General features: G+C 40.4%; 2 protein-coding genes and 2 long non-coding RNA genes across 8 annotated transcripts in view; 2 read left to right on the top strand and 2 right to left on the bottom strand.

The window, feature by feature from the left end:
• The window catches only part of LOC135337468 (uncharacterized), an 85,331-nt gene that overhangs the window by 27,859 nt on the left and 39,325 nt on the right, over positions 1–18,147 (top strand). The window lies entirely within an intron of this gene.
• Positions 1–18,147, bottom strand: part of LOC135337434 (uncharacterized) — a 48,819-nt gene that overhangs the window by 24,484 nt on the left and 6,188 nt on the right. The window contains exons 1-12 of one of the 2 annotated variants that reach the window (XR_010395107.1): positions 9,326–9,485; positions 9,002–9,279; positions 8,602–8,703; positions 8,484–8,540; positions 4,732–4,803; positions 4,565–4,672; positions 4,029–4,232; positions 1,493–3,717; positions 1,195–1,438; positions 1,062–1,136; positions 893–1,000; positions 508–840 (exon numbers count right to left, since the gene is read on the bottom strand). Coding sequence is in view for 1 of the 2 variants with exons in the window: in XM_064533371.1 (XP_064389441.1) it covers positions 318–334; positions 508–840; positions 893–1,000; positions 1,062–1,136; positions 1,195–1,438; positions 1,493–3,717; positions 4,029–4,232; positions 4,565–4,672; positions 4,732–4,803; positions 8,484–8,540 (3,443 nt within the window). In the remaining variant the exon portion in view is untranslated. Of the gene's footprint in view, positions 1–79; positions 335–507; positions 841–892; positions 1,001–1,061; positions 1,137–1,194; positions 1,439–1,492; positions 3,718–4,028; positions 4,233–4,564; positions 4,673–4,731; positions 4,804–8,483; positions 8,541–8,601; positions 8,704–9,001; positions 9,280–9,325; positions 9,486–18,147 lie in introns of those variants that run through there. The other variant, XM_064533371.1, reaches the window with a different exon arrangement.
• On the top strand, positions 5,860–8,255 carry LOC135337470 (uncharacterized). Its single transcript, XR_010395137.1, has 2 exons — positions 5,860–6,157; positions 8,119–8,255. It is a non-coding gene; the product is annotated as an uncharacterized LOC135337470 (long non-coding RNA).
• LOC135337459 (E3 ubiquitin-protein ligase ariadne-1-like) lies at positions 10,174–17,357 on the bottom strand. 3 transcript variants are annotated; one of them, XM_064533396.1, is made up of 6 exons: positions 17,036–17,357; positions 16,654–16,731; positions 11,643–11,760; positions 11,365–11,443; positions 11,031–11,254; positions 10,174–10,679 (listed from the first exon to the last, which is right to left on the bottom strand). In XM_064533396.1, exons 3-6 carry the CDS (start codon positions 11,745–11,747, stop codon positions 10,620–10,622), a joined length of 468 nt encoding a protein of 155 aa, XP_064389466.1. In that variant the 5' UTR covers positions 11,748–11,760; positions 16,654–16,731; positions 17,036–17,357; the 3' UTR covers positions 10,174–10,619. The 3 variants fall into 3 exon arrangements, with proteins under 3 accessions (XP_064389466.1, XP_064389468.1, XP_064389467.1); XM_064533398.1 differs by having other exon boundaries at positions 16,654–16,703; XM_064533397.1 differs by lacking the exons at positions 16,654–16,731; positions 17,036–17,357 and adding an exon at positions 12,093–12,285 and having other exon boundaries at positions 11,643–11,808.

The following is an 18,147-nucleotide window of genomic DNA, read 5'->3' as shown; positions in this document are numbered from 1 at the left end:
AAATTTATAATTATAAATATGCTGGCCATAATTAATTATGATACGCTTGTAGAGGAGTAAACTAACATTTGCAGGCGAATCGTTAAAATTAAACAGTCATGAATGATAATATAGACAGTCATAATCAACTTAAAACTATTTACATGAAACTCTCAATGGGTTTCTGAAATAATGAAACATATCACGACGTCTCTAATGGGAATCGATTGTCCATGCAGTACTAAATTAAAAATGGATAGCTATTTTACAGCTAGCACACACATCTATTCTAATGAGTATTTTGTACAATCCGACACTCTGCATGTGTAATCACTTCATCAGTCCAGTGTACGATCTGCAATCAGGAAAAGTGGAAATAATCACGGTATATAATTATGTATGCAGGTGTTTTGTAAAAATTAATTATATAGAAGGTGTGATTGCAGTCAAACTGTTTGGATAGCTATACTCGTTGCTTTCTAGAGGGGAGAGGAAAAGGGGGAGGGTCACTGATACACATGTACTTACGTTGGGACAATTGCTGACAGATTTTATCAGCTGTTTCTCCTTTCCCCAATCTCAGTACAATATCCAGTAGAGCTCTGTAAGTTGCTTGAAAAGGATCACGTTCTTTCCAGACTTGCAGGCACTTCAACATGGCTGCTTGATTTCCACGTGATTCTTTCACATCGGCTTGTTCAGCAATAGCTAGCCCCATTGCAATTGAATACATTTCCACATCATCAAAATTTAAGGCCATTACGGGAGTATCGGAGTCCACTATTTCACGGTTGAGTTGCTCGTCAGTCAGATTGTATCGCTTCATTAGTTCTTGGAGAGCGACTTGATTAGCGGATGATCCTGTAGAGGGACAGACATTAGCATACATATATAGCTACTTCAGGAAATATACCTAATATTCTAGTACAGACTTGATTGTCTTCACCAGCTGATGTAGTTCCAACTCTCTGGACTGGATCTGCTGAGTATTGGAGCCTTTCTGATGACAGGGACCCCTCATCTATATAGGAGTGATCAGTGAACAACAGTGTTTGTCGAACAGTTCGTAGAAACAATCAAACCTGATGATGGCATCTTTACAATAGATTTAGTGTTATTGCTTCTTGGCTCTTCAATCCTTTCAGTAGAGACTTCACCTGAAGTAAATGTGATGTTAAAAGTAAGTACATCCTTAATCATACTCAGTTAACTGACTTGTCTTCTCTTTGTAGAGAGCTCTGTAGACAGTGAGGAGCACTTTCCCAGCAGCTGCATCCTTCACCTCACACTGGTAGTGACCAAAGTCCTCCTCTCTCACACTCGGGAAGCTCAGAGTGTTGGGCCGATCATCAGTTGTCTTTATCTGACGTCTGGAGCCCTCTTTGGTCCAGTGGAAGGAGAAGCCATCCTCAGTAAACTTTAGCACCTCTAGTTCAGCTTCCTCACCAACCTTCTTGGTCTGTAGCGAATTAATTGCATCATTAATACAATTAATGGTTACAAAAATACTTACCTTTCCAAGCCAGATCCGTTGTTCCGGTTTTAATTTAACGAGCTTCATAGAATCGTTACAAATAAATCGAACTTTTGAACCATCGGAAATAGTACATAAATTAGTGACGTCTCGTTTGGCTTTGTGATTGGAACAGGGACACTGGAATGCGATTAGTGGAACCAAATTCTCATACAAGGTTTTGAGGAAATACAAAACGACAGAGATTGCATGAGCGCAAAGGTCATGAAGAGAAGATTCTGGATCCTCACGGGAAACTCGAATTTCGTAGCTCTTTTCGTGTGAGAGCAGAGTCACCTTGTGAACACCATCTACATAGAAAGAGACGCAGTTTCTCTTGACACTATCTTCCACCAACTTCCACTTAAATCCGAGGATTTTATGGGGGCCTTGGGAAACTAGTCGAGTGATGAGTCCACAGAAGACTCCTGTTGGTACGTAACCAAAGCTGAATGTGATGTGGAGTGGTTCTGGGTTGTTGGTGTCTGGTGGATGTGGGTTCGCCAGCTCCTCTTGCGAAGCACACTCCAAAACAGCTGGCATTAAGTAGGTAGTGCGAACAACTTCTGCTGATGTTTCATCCATATGAGATATCGGGGACAGAAGTTTGACGTGCTCCAATAACTTAATGAGATGCTTTGCGGGAATAAGTTTAAAAATTTCCACGTTTCTGCAACACATCTCAATGGATTTGATCGAGAACTGTCCCTTCTTAACCAACTCGGCTTGCTCGTAGTTGGTAACTGGACCTCCTGAGTGAAGCGTTCGCATAGAAAAGAGAATAAACTGGCTGATGCTATCAAAGATAGCTTGAAGGGTACAGATCACATGACCCTTGAGCCAACCGTCATCACCAGGTACGTTGGTGTAATGGAGGATCGTACCAACACAATTGTGAAGATACCAGAGACACACTTTTACTTCTTCTTTCTGCATTTCTAGCATTTCTCCTAATTCAAAGCAATCTTCAATTGTAGCTATATCAAATTGTTTTCGAAGAAGCAACCCAAAAATGAGCCATTTTGGTCGAATTGGAAGAGAAGCCTTTTTGAAACGAGCCAAAATTGTTCGACTTAAGAAATTACGAACGGGGCCAATGTCAGACACTTCAGTTCCATTGAGGTTATCTACTGAGAAGAAACAAGATTTTGAATCTGATTGTGTACAGGCTCCGTCTAGAGGTTCGCTGTGCTCAATATTCTGCTGTTCTGATCCTGGAGAAATAATAATTTCAGGGAATTTTTGGACAACTTTTTCAAGTGCCTCATTTTTCTCGCTGATTTGTCTCGCGGGGTCGGTCAGCTTGTCTTTGTGTGTGCCTATCAAGGCTGCTACCGGTTTAACTTGTTTAAAAGTTGTTATTCTTTCTTTAAGAGCATCACTAGCTCTGCCAACATTAATAAGAGGAGTGGGATCTCTTGAGATGCAATGGACACTGGCAATAGAGGTGAGGATTTGAGAGATTGTGGCTTCTGCAGTGTGAACAGAATTGAAGGGAATAATTTCCATACCATCTCGACTGAAAGGTATTTTGTACAGCTTGTCAAGTTCCTTACTGAGATCTAAGAACACTAGATACATGGCCGGACCAGTGCTCAGGGCTGGTAGCATTTCCAAGAAGCCTGGCTGACCTCCGATGTCGTGAATGTTCAGTAAAATATCGCCAAGGAAATCGGCCATTTTAGAATAGTCTGCATTCATTATTAGCTGTTGTAATTCTGATTTTATTGTTGGTAATAGTTTGCTTTTTAGATGACTCATTGTCGTACGCTGAGCAGCTGTGGCTTGGTGTAGTGGTGGTCTGTTTTCTTGTTTTATCGCATTTTTAGATCGAGTTCTTTGCTTGCGTATTAATACAGGAGAATCGGTTGAGGTTGTGATACTTCTTTTTTTGTTAGGAGTGGTTTCAGACTTAGATTCACGCAAGTAGCCAAACAAGAGCTTTGTTTCTTCGTCAACATCTTTGGATGACAACCATTTTGCTGTGTTTTCAGTAACGAAAGCAAGTATTTGTTTGCAGTTAGCAAGCAGTGTGCTTCTAAGCTTGGCTTTGTCTCCAGCAGAGTCAATGTTCTCAAACTCCCCCAGCAGTCGATTGAGTGTGGTCGTCTTACCAACAGATGGCGGCCCAACAAGAAATAGCCTTGGGTAACAAACATTGATAGTGTCTTCATCTGTCATTAGATTGTTGAGTATCTCGAGGTTTCTTTGTTGCTCAGTCATAACTATAATTATGGAGATTAGTACAATTAAAAGCATTTTTGAAAAAACGAGTCAAGAGATGCTTAATTCAGTAAGTGCTTTAAGTTACTTTTATGAACGGAATCAAATGTAGCCAGGTAAAAAACTGGTTTAATAGGTCACGCTGTACAAATGACAGGCTGTACACGAGGCTATAAAAATCACGTGACAGAACACCTATAGCTAGCCAAAATCACGTATTTTAATACTGCACTGGGATGGCAAAGTAGAGTTAGAGGCTGCGTTTTTATGACTGTTAAAAAAGTGCTAAATCGTGTTTATTTCTAAATTTTACTTTGTCTGAGTCTTGTCCTGAGGTTGCCGGCCATATCCTCCAGTCTTCTCTGAGTAAGCAGCTGCTGAACTTCCTCCAAAGTGGTGGTGCCAGCAACAATGGGATGACCAATGGTGACTTGTGCTCCCTCGAGAAGCTTCTGCAGAGCACCAGCCTCGTCTTGTGTGAGTGGAACAGTTGTTTGACTCCCAACACCATCTTTTCCTGCATGAATGTACAAGGAAGTAAATGTGACTGACTATAAAATTATATATAGCTATGGTAAAGTATAGTTATAATTACTGAATGCATGGCGAAGCCTTTGGTGGCATGACATTTTTTACTTCATTGAGGAAAATGTACTCAGATAACAATTTACTAGGAATTCCTCGTGATAACAATTTCGGTTAAATATGTTCATAACGTCGTGACTGGTTGCCATGGGTAACAGTTGTTGAGTCGTGTAAACATAACATTATGCACATCACTAATCTCTTTATATTGTATAGCTATGCCAATTATTTAGGATGCCGGTGAAATGTTTTTTCATAACTTGCCTGGTTGTCTAGATGATTCTTGTCGAGTCTTGAGGTAGTTAACAACGTCCTTGTAATCTATATTTTTAGCTAGGTCAAGGGGTGTCCTGCCTCGCTTATCAGTTGCATCTGCATGTGCATGTTAATGGTCAAGAGATTGTATACACATTACATTTAAATAAACTCACTGATGTCACAGTTAGCCTTCTCAACCAAGTACTGCACTACTGCAAACTGACCGGAAAGTGTCCATGTCATACCTAAAGTTACAATATTGAACGGGAATGCAGTTGGTTATAATAATACATGCACTGTATTGTAAGGATCTTATAAATTTATATCGGTTACAAGGGGTGTAATAAAAGTGATACAGTCCCCTCCGTGTTCTATTATTTTATTACACATTAATTGGTAAGGGTCGTCCTGCATAATATTATAGCATGAGAATCCTCGTGTTTTATTGAAATACACAAGCAACTCGCCCTCGAAGCTTCTCCCTTGTGCTTGTACCTGTATATTCCATAAAACTAATAGTTGGGTAAAAGCTAAGAAGTATAAATTAAACCTTGTACACACATGCATTGAAGCTAGCTAAATACAGTTTCATTTTGAAGCTTGATACATCAAATGCGCACTATACAGCCACGCTTGAGTTCTGGCTTCTTTACTGTGAGACTACTCTGGTCCCGGTGAATGTCGGGAGCGCTATAGCTATTTGTTAACACATAAAGCTTAGTTCCATTGCATGCATGTCTGACCAAGAACCACTGCCGCTTTCGACTGTACTTGTCATAGCGTACGTTGCACTATTATTGTATAGATGCAGTAAGCGGTCAATATAAGTTCCGTTTATGTAGTACGCCAGTACGTTTACACTGTATTAAAAGCGTTGCAATTTACCGTTGCACGTTGCAAGTATACGTTTTGCAAAAAAACAAACTAAGAGACAATCCTAGTCACCTTGAGTATATATATATCGTAGCTAGACTAGTTACTTAGCTATAATTATGCTCTACATACTTAAGTTCTCTTCCCCCCCCACACACACACATTTCTTGTTCTTCCCCCCCCCACACACACACACACATTTCTTGTTTCCCCCCCACACACACACACATTTCTTGTTCTCCTCCCCCCCACACACACACACATTTATTGTTCTCCCCCCCACACACACACACACACATTTCTTGTCTCCCCCCCCCACACACACACACATTTCTTGTTCTCCCCCCCCACACACACACACATTTCTTGTTCTCCCTCCCCCTTAATGCTATGTTTCAATATAATTATATTGTACATTGTACATTTATAATTATTGTACATACTAGATCTACTGCTTTTCACGTGTATATACATTATAGTTGTGAGACGCCAACTGCCCAGAGGGAAACCACGCCATTCGCAAAATTTCCCCTAATTCCCTCTCACATCTAAAGTTCTTTCAAAATGGTGGTCGTACTTTTTTGAAGGTACTATAATTATTGTTGTAAGAATTGATGTGAAAAAACATATTGCAGGATGATGTTGAAAGTGACACGTGTTGGAGAGAGCATTATACTGGACACCCTTGTATGACCAGACCACTGTAAAGTATCGACACAATTGGAGGTATGTATTATTATGCTGCTGTATTGCCACAATGTTTTAATTTAATGGTATAGTGGCTTCGCCCAAAAAACAATTGCAACAGTATACCATACTTATCTGACTTAAAGCCCCTCTCAAGTATAGTTCCCTTTCAAGTATAGTTATCTGCCTATATACGTATATAGCGGTCAATATAATAAATTATCCCATTCCGTTTACATAGTACATTTAAAGCGTTTCCGTTTTGATACTGTATTAAAAGCGTATTTACTGTACTGTTGCTATATACCATTGCACTTTACAAATGCGGTGTGCTGTGTTTTTGAATGCAAAGCGACAATCCCAGCTAAATTATGCTTAGCCTATAGTTCTACATACCGTATAGCGCGAAATTTTCGAGAGGCTTAATTTTCGTGGATTTCGTGGGTTAGCAATCCTACACGAAAATTAAGTCCACGAAAATCGTTCTTTACCTGCTATAACGTGCAAGATTTAAAGGCGTGGCTTCCGGTAAGCAGTCATTCCGCGAACATTGTGCAACGAAAATACTTTTAGAGGCCAATCCACGAAAATCAGTGCCTCGAAAATTTCGCGCTATACGGTAGATCTAACAAGAAATAGAACGCACCATTCACTGCACTACTTAGCATAACTGCTATAGCTAACTTACATGTAGCAAAGCTAGCAAGCTGCAAAATGTCGTGATTACTATAGCTGCATGGGTGGCCAAAGTAAATTTACCAACAGAAAAAAGCTCTATCTTGAGCGTCCTTTTTAGTGTTTAATTTGCGCTGTATCAGTGTATTATGCACTTACTACGTAAACGGAACGGGGACTTTATATTTACAACTTTGCAAGTTAAAAATTGCTGCTACAGAAATCCCAAATTTCCTTGTGCGCACAAAACGATTTTCGATTGCCACACACCCTCCTTTTCCTTATCAGCATTGTTATTGTTATTGTTGTATCTCAAGTGGCTGTGGTTACATGTAATAGTGAGTTTGCCTCCTGTGTACAGTCTATTGGAGTAGCGTACTCTTCCTCTTGGTCTTATCTGTATTATATGACTCTTTCTGTAGCTACAATTCTTTGCTTTTGGCTCATGTACTTTTTTATGCACTCGGCATTTGTCGTGGATCACCAGGGTGTCATATACAGGATTTTGAAGTAGAGGGGGGAAATGAGAAAAGTAATCAGAAAGTGTTGCTAAAAAAAGGTCAATACCCAGCTATGGACACTCAGTCATTATTGAAAGGGGGGGATATCCCCCTTCCCCCCCTGTATGACACCCTGATCACAGCAAAGGCTTTTCTTATTTCGCCCCATAATAATTATAAGTTTCATTGCAATGCTGTGAATAACCCCACCTCCTGTCAACAGACTAGTGAATGCTATCAGTGGAGAGGGGGGTGGAACAACCTTACTTTGTTCATGCTATGAATGGATGAATAAACGTTAGTGATGTCTTATTTCGCCCCTAAGTTTCATTGCAATGCTGTGAATAACCCCACCTCCTGTCAACAGACTAGTGAATGCTATCAGTGGAGAGGGGGGGTGGAACAACCTTACTTTGTTCATGCTATGAATGGATGAATAAACGTTAGTGATGTCTTATTTCGCCCCTAAGTTTCATTGCAATGCTGTGAATAACCCCACCTCCTGTCAACAGACTAGTGAATGCTATCAGTGGAGAGGGGGGATGGAACAACCTTACTTTGTTTATGCTATGAATGGATGAATAAACGTTAGTGATGTCTTATTTCGCCCCTAAGTTTCATTGCAATGCTGTGAATAACCCCACCTCCTGTCAACAGACTAGTGAATGCTATCAGTGGAGAGGGGGGGGGGGGGTGGAACAATCTTACTTTGTTCATGCTATGACTGATGTTATGTACCTAATCTATACGCACTTTAATTATTCTTATACTTGGTTATAATTCTACTGGCTTTATGTGACATATTTTTCTACTTCACGCATGCAGGTGATGCTGAGAAGTCAAAGGCAGTATCTTACAATTGCAGTGAACTGAGTGCAGACTTGCTATGGTTAACTAACTATATTTAAAAAAACCTTTCACTTTTATATCCTCATCGTTTGTTTAATACAATTTTAATACTGTATTGATGTATTGTTGTTACTAATGTTTGAAATTGATTTAGCACAATACAATCAGCACAACTGTTTCAGCACATTAGAATTCAGCACATGTGCCGGTTTAGCACATCAGGTTGTTTAGCACATGTGCAAACGTGCTAAAACTGGACACATTCGTTTAGCACGGTTTTCTGTGCTAAATCAGCACGTCTTTTTTCTCTGTGTATATAATCTCTAATTACTTCGACTCACCACTTAAGAGACCGCAGGCTGCATGAAGTACAGTCTGGTTGTTCTTGTTCCGTACATCTGAAAGTGTTCATAACAACAAATTTGTACACAAGGACAGACAAAATTATGATACACTCACTGATGTCACAGTGGGCCTCCTCCACCAAGTACTGCACCACACCTTGGTGACCACAACAGCATGCATAGTGGAGTGGAGTATTTTCGTGATCGTCCCTGGCATCTATACACAAGTGAATGTTGGTATCACTAATATTTAAATATTACAGGACTGGTGCATTTGTAAGGAACTAAATGTCCATCCCTAAGCCAGGCCCTCAAGGCCTCGAACGCATAGTTCGTGTACATAACCAACTCATTCAAAATTAAGAAGCCCAAGCCATGCATGTATTCCGTATTCGTTACAAATTAAACTGATATTAAAGTCCCACAAAAATATTTGCAATGTGAAAAATTGCTATATATAAGGTTGGCCGGGGGAGTTATGTAGCAACTGCTATAGTGAATGGAAAACTACTCACTAGCGTTGCACTTGCAATCCCTGATCAAGTAAACCAACACCTCCTTATGACCCCACTTGGCTGCACAACGAACTGGATATCTGCCGTCATCATCCCATCTCTCAGGGTCTGCTCCAGCCTCAACAACTGCCTTCACTATCTCCAGGTGACCATTCCTACAAGCGTAGTGTAATGGATAGTACTTGGGGTGGTTGGGGTTGGCCCCACGTGCCAGCAGGGACTTCACTCTGCTGACATCACCAGTCCAAGCAGCAACCTGTAACTCCTCGGCCTGTTTCCTGTTTAAAAGCAATAAAAATGTTAGGCTGTAAGACGATCACTTACTCAGCAGACTGTTCCTGTCCCATATTATAATTTCTGCTATAGGAACTCAGAGATGAGTGTAGACTGCAGAGAATTGGTTCACTTCACTAGCTGGTATTCTTGGATTAAATACCCTCACCACAGACATGCCAGACGGGAATTCATTACACATGTGACTGCATGCATGTTCATGAATAAATCATAGGGTACATGTACATGCATGCATGGGGTATTCTTGGAATGATATGAATACCCTCACCACAGACATGCCAGACACACCCTCTATTGTGTGTAAGGGGAATTCATTACACATGTGACTGCATGCATGTTCATGAATAAATCATAGGGTACATGTACATGCATGCATGGGGTATTCTTGGAATGATATGAATACCCTCACCACAGACATGCCAGACACACCCTCTATTGTGTGTAAGGGGAATTCATTACACATGTGACTGCATGCATGTTCATGAATAAATCATAGGGTACATGTACATGCATGCAGGGGGTATTATCAGACATCTAAAAATGCCTGTTCTCTAACTATAATATTATGGTAAAACAGGCTAGTGACGACTGACATGCAGTGCTTTGTTTGCAGCTAGCTTTTAGTGTTCAAATGCTTTGGGTATATATTTGAGTAGGGGGGGGGGGGGGGGGGGTATGAGATACCATTGCAATTAACGCTAATTGGCTATATAGTCTAGCATAATTATTATCATAAATAATAGTGATTATTCTGTCTTTAAAATATGAAACGGTCGACGTGTTACGAACCATAGAAAGGGGGTGGATCTGCAGAGTTTTATCACAATGGCTGCTTCGGGGCAGAGGTGCCTTTTAATTAATAACAAAATATTATTGACGACTGTGCAAACAACATGAAAAATAACATGCTTATACATACACACACACAGCTAAATTGTTGAACAGAATACTCATAATTATTATATACATGTAGTTCACAAGTACATTCACATAACGCTAATTAGTCTGCTGGGGCCCTAAGAAATTGAAACTCCTCTTCTGGTACTCGTAAAATATGCAATGTTCCATCGGTTCAATAGACCAATCAAACGGAATAAGCGCCTCTCTCCATCCGGTTGGTAAGGGAACGTCTGGTCCAAAGCCGAGGGGAATCACCCCCATACGAGGGGGCGGGCTGTCCTCCTGTGGAGTGGGCGGGGTGGCACGCGGAGGTGGAGGCTTTTCCGCTTCTTTTACTGCCAGATCAGCGATAGTCGCAACCACGGACATTTCGGTGAGATATTCGCTGCAAAGGTAGTCGACGTTTCCAGCGGCTTCGTTCATTTTATTGGTATTGTCTATTGACCATCTCCGAGACAACCTCCACTGCTTCCTCTAGTTTGCCCTGAGGGGTGTAGGGTGTGTGTGTGTGTGAGTGGGTGTGTGTGTGGGTGTGCGTGTGTGTGGGTGTGCGTGAGTGGGTGAGTGGGTGTGTGAGTGTGAGTGGGTGTGTGTGTGGGTGTGCGTGTGCGTGTGTGAGTGTGTGTTGGAAAGTGACATACCAAATTAGCTATTACAGTAGGCTGTTAGACAACGCTGCTACACTCGACAATGCAATGGTACACGTAGTAAATTCTACCAAAATGTAATACTTCACACAAGTAGATAAACATTTAAGTTGTGATCGTTTAAAGAAATGCTTCACTATTTCTCCATACACCATAATCTGCTGTCACGATGAGCCACCTGCCCTCACCTGCAATACTTCATGTGCCCCCAGGGCCTCCTCATCTGTACCAGGGATGAAGTATCCAATGCAATACGAGGCTGACAGGATTCTCCTCGCTCTCAGCAGAATTCGGAAAATATCGTTGAGAAAGTTTTTCGCTTCTCCAGTTGTGAAAACACTGATTGTCTTTTGTGGAGTGAGAGGAGAGTTCACCCCAATGGTGGCATCAGATTGACCTTTGACCTGAGCCACTATAAAGAAAAATATGTAGTGTTATATGTACAGTACGAACTTCCAAATTAAGGTCATATTTCAATTATTACTAAGCAGCTATTATAATACATGCACACAAACATCGTACCTTTCTTGTCGAGAGCCAGTCCGAGTCTTTCCAGTTCTCTCATCTTACCAGTTGACTCTTGAAGCAACTTCATTTCAATCTGACAAGGAGAAAAAAATTGGCCTACATGATTTAAACACACCCCATTTTGATAAATAGACCTCCCTTAGAGCTACAGAACGCATCCTACATGAAATTGGACCTTCCAAAGTTAAGTTATGGGCACTCAAAACTAGCTAACAAAATCAAAACTAAACTTGCTAGAATTGTCGAGAGATTTTTCACGCTCCACCACTTACATCCAGACTGTGTAGATGATTGTTGTATCTGTCATAATAATGCTGGAATCTCTTAGTGTGCGACTGAAGGTCCTCTGTAGCTTTCTTAACATAGGCAGCCTCCATGTCTCCTCTGGACCTTTCCACCGTCGTGTTGGCCTTCTCCTGAGCAGTGAACCGGTTACAGCTACAAAGGGGAGGGAGACAACTGAATTTCATGGAATGGCCTCTAAAAAAGTATTTGTTGAATAAATTAAAACTGCAACGGTACCGATTCACACTACGAAGGAAAAGGAGGGAGCTAGGTCAATAGACAAGATTGATATCTGTTGCCCATATCATTTGTGACATTTGTGTGAAATATGAACTGAAAAAGTTATGAGAACAGCAAAGCTAGTACACATAGCTAGCTATAGATGACAATCAGTTGTAAGAGCGTTTTTGAATGTAAATTGACAATGTACGACTTACGTAAAGTATCCCCCAGTTCTGTGGTTATGTAGACTCCAGGGATCAAGACACACCCAGCAGAAATCATGGCGACACTAGAGGCAACAAAAGATGAACTAGGTGCAGCCATTCCCAGTCTAATAATTATGTTAAGCCCGTACCTGTTTACAAGTCATGTGATTGCATCCGTCGTTCTTCTGAATTGGAGCTCTATAAGGAAACAGACAATAATGAAACGTATAATTATGTACAGTAACTCTAAATATTATTGTTCTATACTCTATTCCAACGTACCTGCAATATGGACAAGGCTTTGTGTTTCTTATGATCCAGCGAGCGTCTGCTTGTGCCTGTGAGGCTACCTTCTTTGCCTTGTCATCTAGTGTGTGTGGTGTGTGTGGGTGGTGGGGGTGGTGGATAACTAAGACAGTGTGCATGTGTTGGGTATTAGTAGCAGGATCGTGGACACGATAACACTGATACCAGGGGCGTAACCAGACTTTTGAGACAGGGGTTTTCTGCAGAAAAATCAGCGGGCGCGATAGCGCCGCGAAATTTTTTGGTCACGCCCACTTCCGGTACCACACCCTCTTGATTGGGGCACACCTACTGTTATTGACTATCTATTGTTCATGACTTTTTTTACATGTTTGTGAGAAGCTAGCTAGCTATAGACGTAACATACTAGGCATGCAGGTGCCAATTGTGTATTGCTAGTCTAGCTGAGCAACAATTAAATGTCATTTACCTGAGAGGTTTCATGTGGCTGAGATTGTTCTAAACTTGTACACTTCCTGAATAAAGTTGTGCTTAGAGCTGAGTCTGAGAATACTGGAGCATTCAGGATTGATACTAGATCTAGAACTTAAGTCTTGGTCTTCTTTGTTTGAGGTAGCTAGCTAGCTGTGAGACTAACTAGCTGAGACAAAGCCAAAGTGAAACGCTTCACGGTGCTGCTCTGATTATTGATTTGCAGCCACGTGTGAAAAGATGGGCAGGGCTGCATGATTTCAATTATAGGGAGCCCTGCCCAATTTTCTCAGCAGCTCCTGGGGGGGTTTCTGGGCAACCAGGAAACAATGGTAGCTACGCCCCTGGATACACTCTATTGCTAGAGTAATGTGGGAGCACTCACCAGCCAGTGTTCTTGGCTCTGGCGTTGAACCGGTATGACTAGTAAGTGTACGCTCCAGCGAGGTCGGGATACAGGTGACGGAAGGTGTCCACGAAACCCTCCTCCAGTAGCTCTGTGAAGTCCTCTATTGTGTGTAAGGGGAATTCCATTACACATGTGACTGCATGCATGTTCATGATATTAGAGTACATGTACATGCATGCAGGGAGTATTACAAATGTTCTGACCCACCTCTGTCGTCTTGCAGCGATTATCTTGAGGAGCTCTGAAATTACTGTTCACTATAACTATACTATAATAATGGTCAATAGCGATATAATTATAGGCTTTGCATGTAAGCAAAAACATTTCTAGTGACAGTGCTTTGTTGCAGCTAATGCTAGCATTTAGTGTTCTGGTTCAGGTATTAGGAAACACCATTGCACTCAGATAGTTGGTTTACTCCAACATCATTTTTATCTGAACTTTCACATAGTAAATTATAATTAGTGATTATTCTGTGTATAAATTAAACAGTCGGCATGTACACATTTTAACAGATATACCCAATACAAACATTTGGCACTCACTTAATTAAAATTCTGTACTATTGTGGTACCTCTGTCAACACTAGCTGCTTGAATTGTCAAGAGGCCTGGAATCGTGGAGGCTATACAACACAGATCAATCCACTGACATTAATGCAGTGCATACACAGTATAAGAGAGATCAAATGCTCTGTTTTCATGCATGGTGAAGATTACAAAACCACCTCACCTAATAACAGGAGAGTGGAGGCATTTGGCTGCTTTATACTTCTCACCCTGTATACATATATAATACCAGTTTCCATGCCACTAGCCTACTGTCTGCATGTACTGCACATTGTTCTGTATTGTGTTTGGTGTACATGTGGTCAGAGCTAAAGAGCTGCTCTAATCGTGGTGCACCATCCAACAGCTGTAGTGATCCTTCACTATCACAGCCATTGTTAACAAAACCACCAGCACACTGATTCAATGATGTCATGTGTTGTAGCACTACTGTAATGAATGTACGTTGCAAGCTCCGCTGTGCTAAGACATGTTTTGAGTTAACGTTAAGAAGAGGCAATTAATTTATAACTTGTTGTATATAAATGTTACGAAATAAAGGCTCAGCTGTAGTGGTCATTTGCTATAATTATGTATCAAAACCTTGTTACCTTATTGTAAACGGGTACTATAATTTTAGCGAATTTTAGCGAATATATAATTAACGCTAAATTAAATACGCGCTAATAATAAAAGGCAATTAAAAAAGTATGAATCTCATTAAAAAAAAGTTTTTTTTTCTTTTTTTCTAATGTTTTTTTGTATAATGTAATGTACTTTTGAGAGTACGCTAAGCAAGCTAGCCCTTTTTTCATCTGTATTTGACTCCAAACTTTCCATTCAACCTTACAACTCATATACTTGTACATCTTTGAGTGGTAATGAATTTGCTACAAATCAGCCAAAATTAGTACCCTAAAAACAGAGAAAAATCTGAAAAGGCTAAAATAAGTACCCGTCTATAATAGTAAAATTAAGGTAACAAAAATGTATTAAGTAACCTAAAATGAAACATCACGCAATATCAACGTCTCTATAATGACTAGTGGAAATCAGCGGTTATCCAGTACTAAAAATGGATAGCTATTTAACTATAAATGAAGCGGCATACAATTATATAGCAACATGTCACTATCTGTTCTAATGAGTGTTTGTACAATCCGACACACTGCATGTGTAATCACTTCATCAGTCCAGTGTACGATCTGTACAATAATAATTATAGAACAGATCATTTTGATAAACTATAGGTTGTCATTATCACAGTGCACTGAGAGCGGCTGTGCAGTCTAGCTAAAATTATATAAGACACCAACAAAGTGGATATAAATATGCTCTATACAACTCGCCATGAGCTTCACATGTACTTACATTCGGTAAATTGCTGACATATTTTATCAGCTGTGTCTCCTTTCCCTAATCTCAGTACGATATCTAGTAGAGCTCTGTAAGTTGATCGTGAAGAATTATGCTGTTTCTAAACTTGCAGGCACTTCATCATGGCCGTTTGAACTCCTTCCCTATGGTACAACCTCTTCACATCAGCTTGTTCAGCAGGAGTTAGTCCCATTGCACTCGAATAAAGTTCCGCATTATCGAAATTTTTAGCTATATTGGGAGAATCAGCTTTCTTGATTTCACTGTTGAGTTGCTCGTCAATCAGACTGTAATGATTTATTAGTCCTTGGAGAGGGGCTCGATTAGCGGGTGATCCTATAATTAGAGAGGAAATGAATTAACATTGATGAAAATACAAAATATCATAATAATAGTTATTTAGCAGTGAATTTACCTCTTCTAGTACGGACTTGACTGTCTTCACCAGCTGATGGAGTTCCTACTCTCTGGACTGGAGCTGCTGAGTATTGGAGCCTTTCTGATGACAGGGATCCCTCATCTATAGGAGTGATTAGTGAACAACAGTGTTTGTAGAATATAGTTGAAACAATCAAACCTGATGATGGTGTCTTTACAATAGATTTAGTGTCATTGTGTTTTGGTTCTTCATTCCTTTCAGTAGAGAATTCACCTGTACCAGTAAAAGATTGAACGTGAACAACAGTGTTTGTAGAATAGTTCGTAGAAACAATCAAACCTGATGATGGCGTCTTTATAGTGCTATTGTTTTTTGGCTCTTCATTCCTTTTAGTAGAAAATTCTTCTAAAAGCATAAAAAAAGATTGAACGTATAAATGTGGCATACATCTCAATGCTAACTGACTTGTGTCTTCTTTGTAGAGAGCTGTGTAGAGAGTGAGGAGCACTTTCCCAGCAGCTGCATCCTTCACCTCACACTGGTAGTGACCAAAGTCCTCCTCTCTCACACCCGGGAAACTCAGAGTGTTGGGCCGATCATCAGTTGTCTTGATCTGACGTCTGTAGCCCTCTTTGGTCCAGTGGAAGAAAAAACCATCCTCAGCAAACTTTAGTACCTCTAGTTCAGCTTCCTCACCAACCTTCTTGGTCTGTAGCGAATTAATTGGCATCATTAATACAATTAATGGTTACAAAAATACTTACCTTTCCAAGCCAGATCCGTAGGTCGTGCAGAGAAGATTCTGGATCCTCACGGGAAACTCGAATTTCGTAGCTCTTTTCGTGCGAGAGCAGAGTCACCTTGTGAACACCATCTACATAGAAAGAGACGCAGTTTCTCTTGACACTGTCTTCCACCAACTTCCACTTAAATCCGAGGATTTTATGGGGGCCTTGGGAAACTAGTCGAGTGATGAGCCCACAGAAGACTCCTGTTGGTACGTAACCAAAGCTAAATGTGATGTGGAGTGGTTCTGGGTTGTTGGTGTCTGGTGGAGGTGGGTTCACCAGCTCCTCTGTAGCTTTCTTAACATAGGCAGCCTCCATGTCTCCTCTGGACCTCTCCACTGTCGTGTTGGCCTTCTCCTGAGCCCTGAACCGGTTAAACGGCTACGAAGGAGAGGGGGTCAATGGACAACTGCATGTCAAGAAGATAGTAAATATATTAGTGGTGGGGCTTAGAAAATCAGCTGCAGCTATAAAGGGAGGACGGGGGAGGAGGGATATCAATGGGCAACTGAGTAGATAGTATATACATACATGTAGAAAATATCTTGCACATGCCTCCTTTTCTCAACAGGCCTGTGTAAGAGGCTATAGGTACCATAGTACACGTATAACTCTGATAGTAGACAATCATGTTGTATAAGAGCATTATTATTTATATGGCCACGCTTTTCTGAAGAGCGTTTTTGAATGTAAATTGGCAATGTACGACTTACGTAAAGTATCCCCCAGTCCTGTGATTGTGTAGACTCCAGGTTTCAAGACACACCCAGCAGAAATCATGGCGACACTAGCGTTCCAGTTAAATCCAATTCTTATTTGAGTGTTCTCATTTCTATACTAAATCTCTCGCCATGTACTAATACACATAAAATATAATTATAGCTACACAGCTAGTCCAACACCTTTGTGCCATAAGAATAATTAAACTTCTAAAAATGGACAACTATTTTCAACTATTTTCAACTAGCTATAAATACATGTCACATGCAATTTCTAGAGTATTTTGTACAATCCGACACACTGCATGTGTAATCACTGCATCAGTCCAATGTACGATCTGTACAATAATATAGAAACAATAATTATATAGTTTATCAAAATGATCTACATATTATGTAGATCATTTTGATAAACTATAGGTTGTCATGTCAACAGTGCACTAGCTGAGAGTGCAGTCTAGCTATATAGACACCAACAAGTGGAAATGTATATAATTATGAACAGAGTGATAATTTGTGCAATAATTGAAAACACACAATTGCACTGTCAATCCTATAATTATCAAAACTAAAAAACATTTGCAATGTGAACGTTGCTAGGATTGCCAGGAAAAGAAAAGCGCGAAAAAGCGAAGAAACAAGAAATTCGGCGAGTGCATAACTCCAATCCGTTACAACGTCATGAACATGTACTGTTTCAATAAGTTATTAATAATTATTATTTTTGTTTTGGTACTTTTCCTGGCCAATCCTTTCACATTGCAAGTAATAATTATAGTGATGTTAATTATGTACATTTTTTGCAGGCTATAGTTATGTGTTTATGACTCCCTTACAGTGTTGAGCAAACACGCAAGTGTTGGATGTGTGGATGGGAGTATTCCAAGTTATATTCATGACCAGCAGATAAAGACCAATGACTGTGTGTTTATCCAATCTATATTTCGATTTTAAAATTCCTTATCAACAGTAGGCCACTCGACTGTACATGTTCATGACGTTGTAACGGATTGGAGTTATGCACTCGCCGAATTTCTTGTTTCTTCGCTTTTTCGTGCTTTTCTTTTCCTGGCAATCCTAGCAACGTTCACATTGCAAATGTTTTT

Source organism: Halichondria panicea, chromosome 6 (genome assembly GCF_963675165.1).
Source record: "Halichondria panicea chromosome 6, odHalPani1.1, whole genome shotgun sequence".
Classification (NCBI taxonomy): Eukaryota; Metazoa; Porifera; class Demospongiae; order Suberitida; family Halichondriidae; genus Halichondria; species Halichondria panicea.
This window is presented reverse-complemented; position numbering and strand designations above follow the sequence as displayed.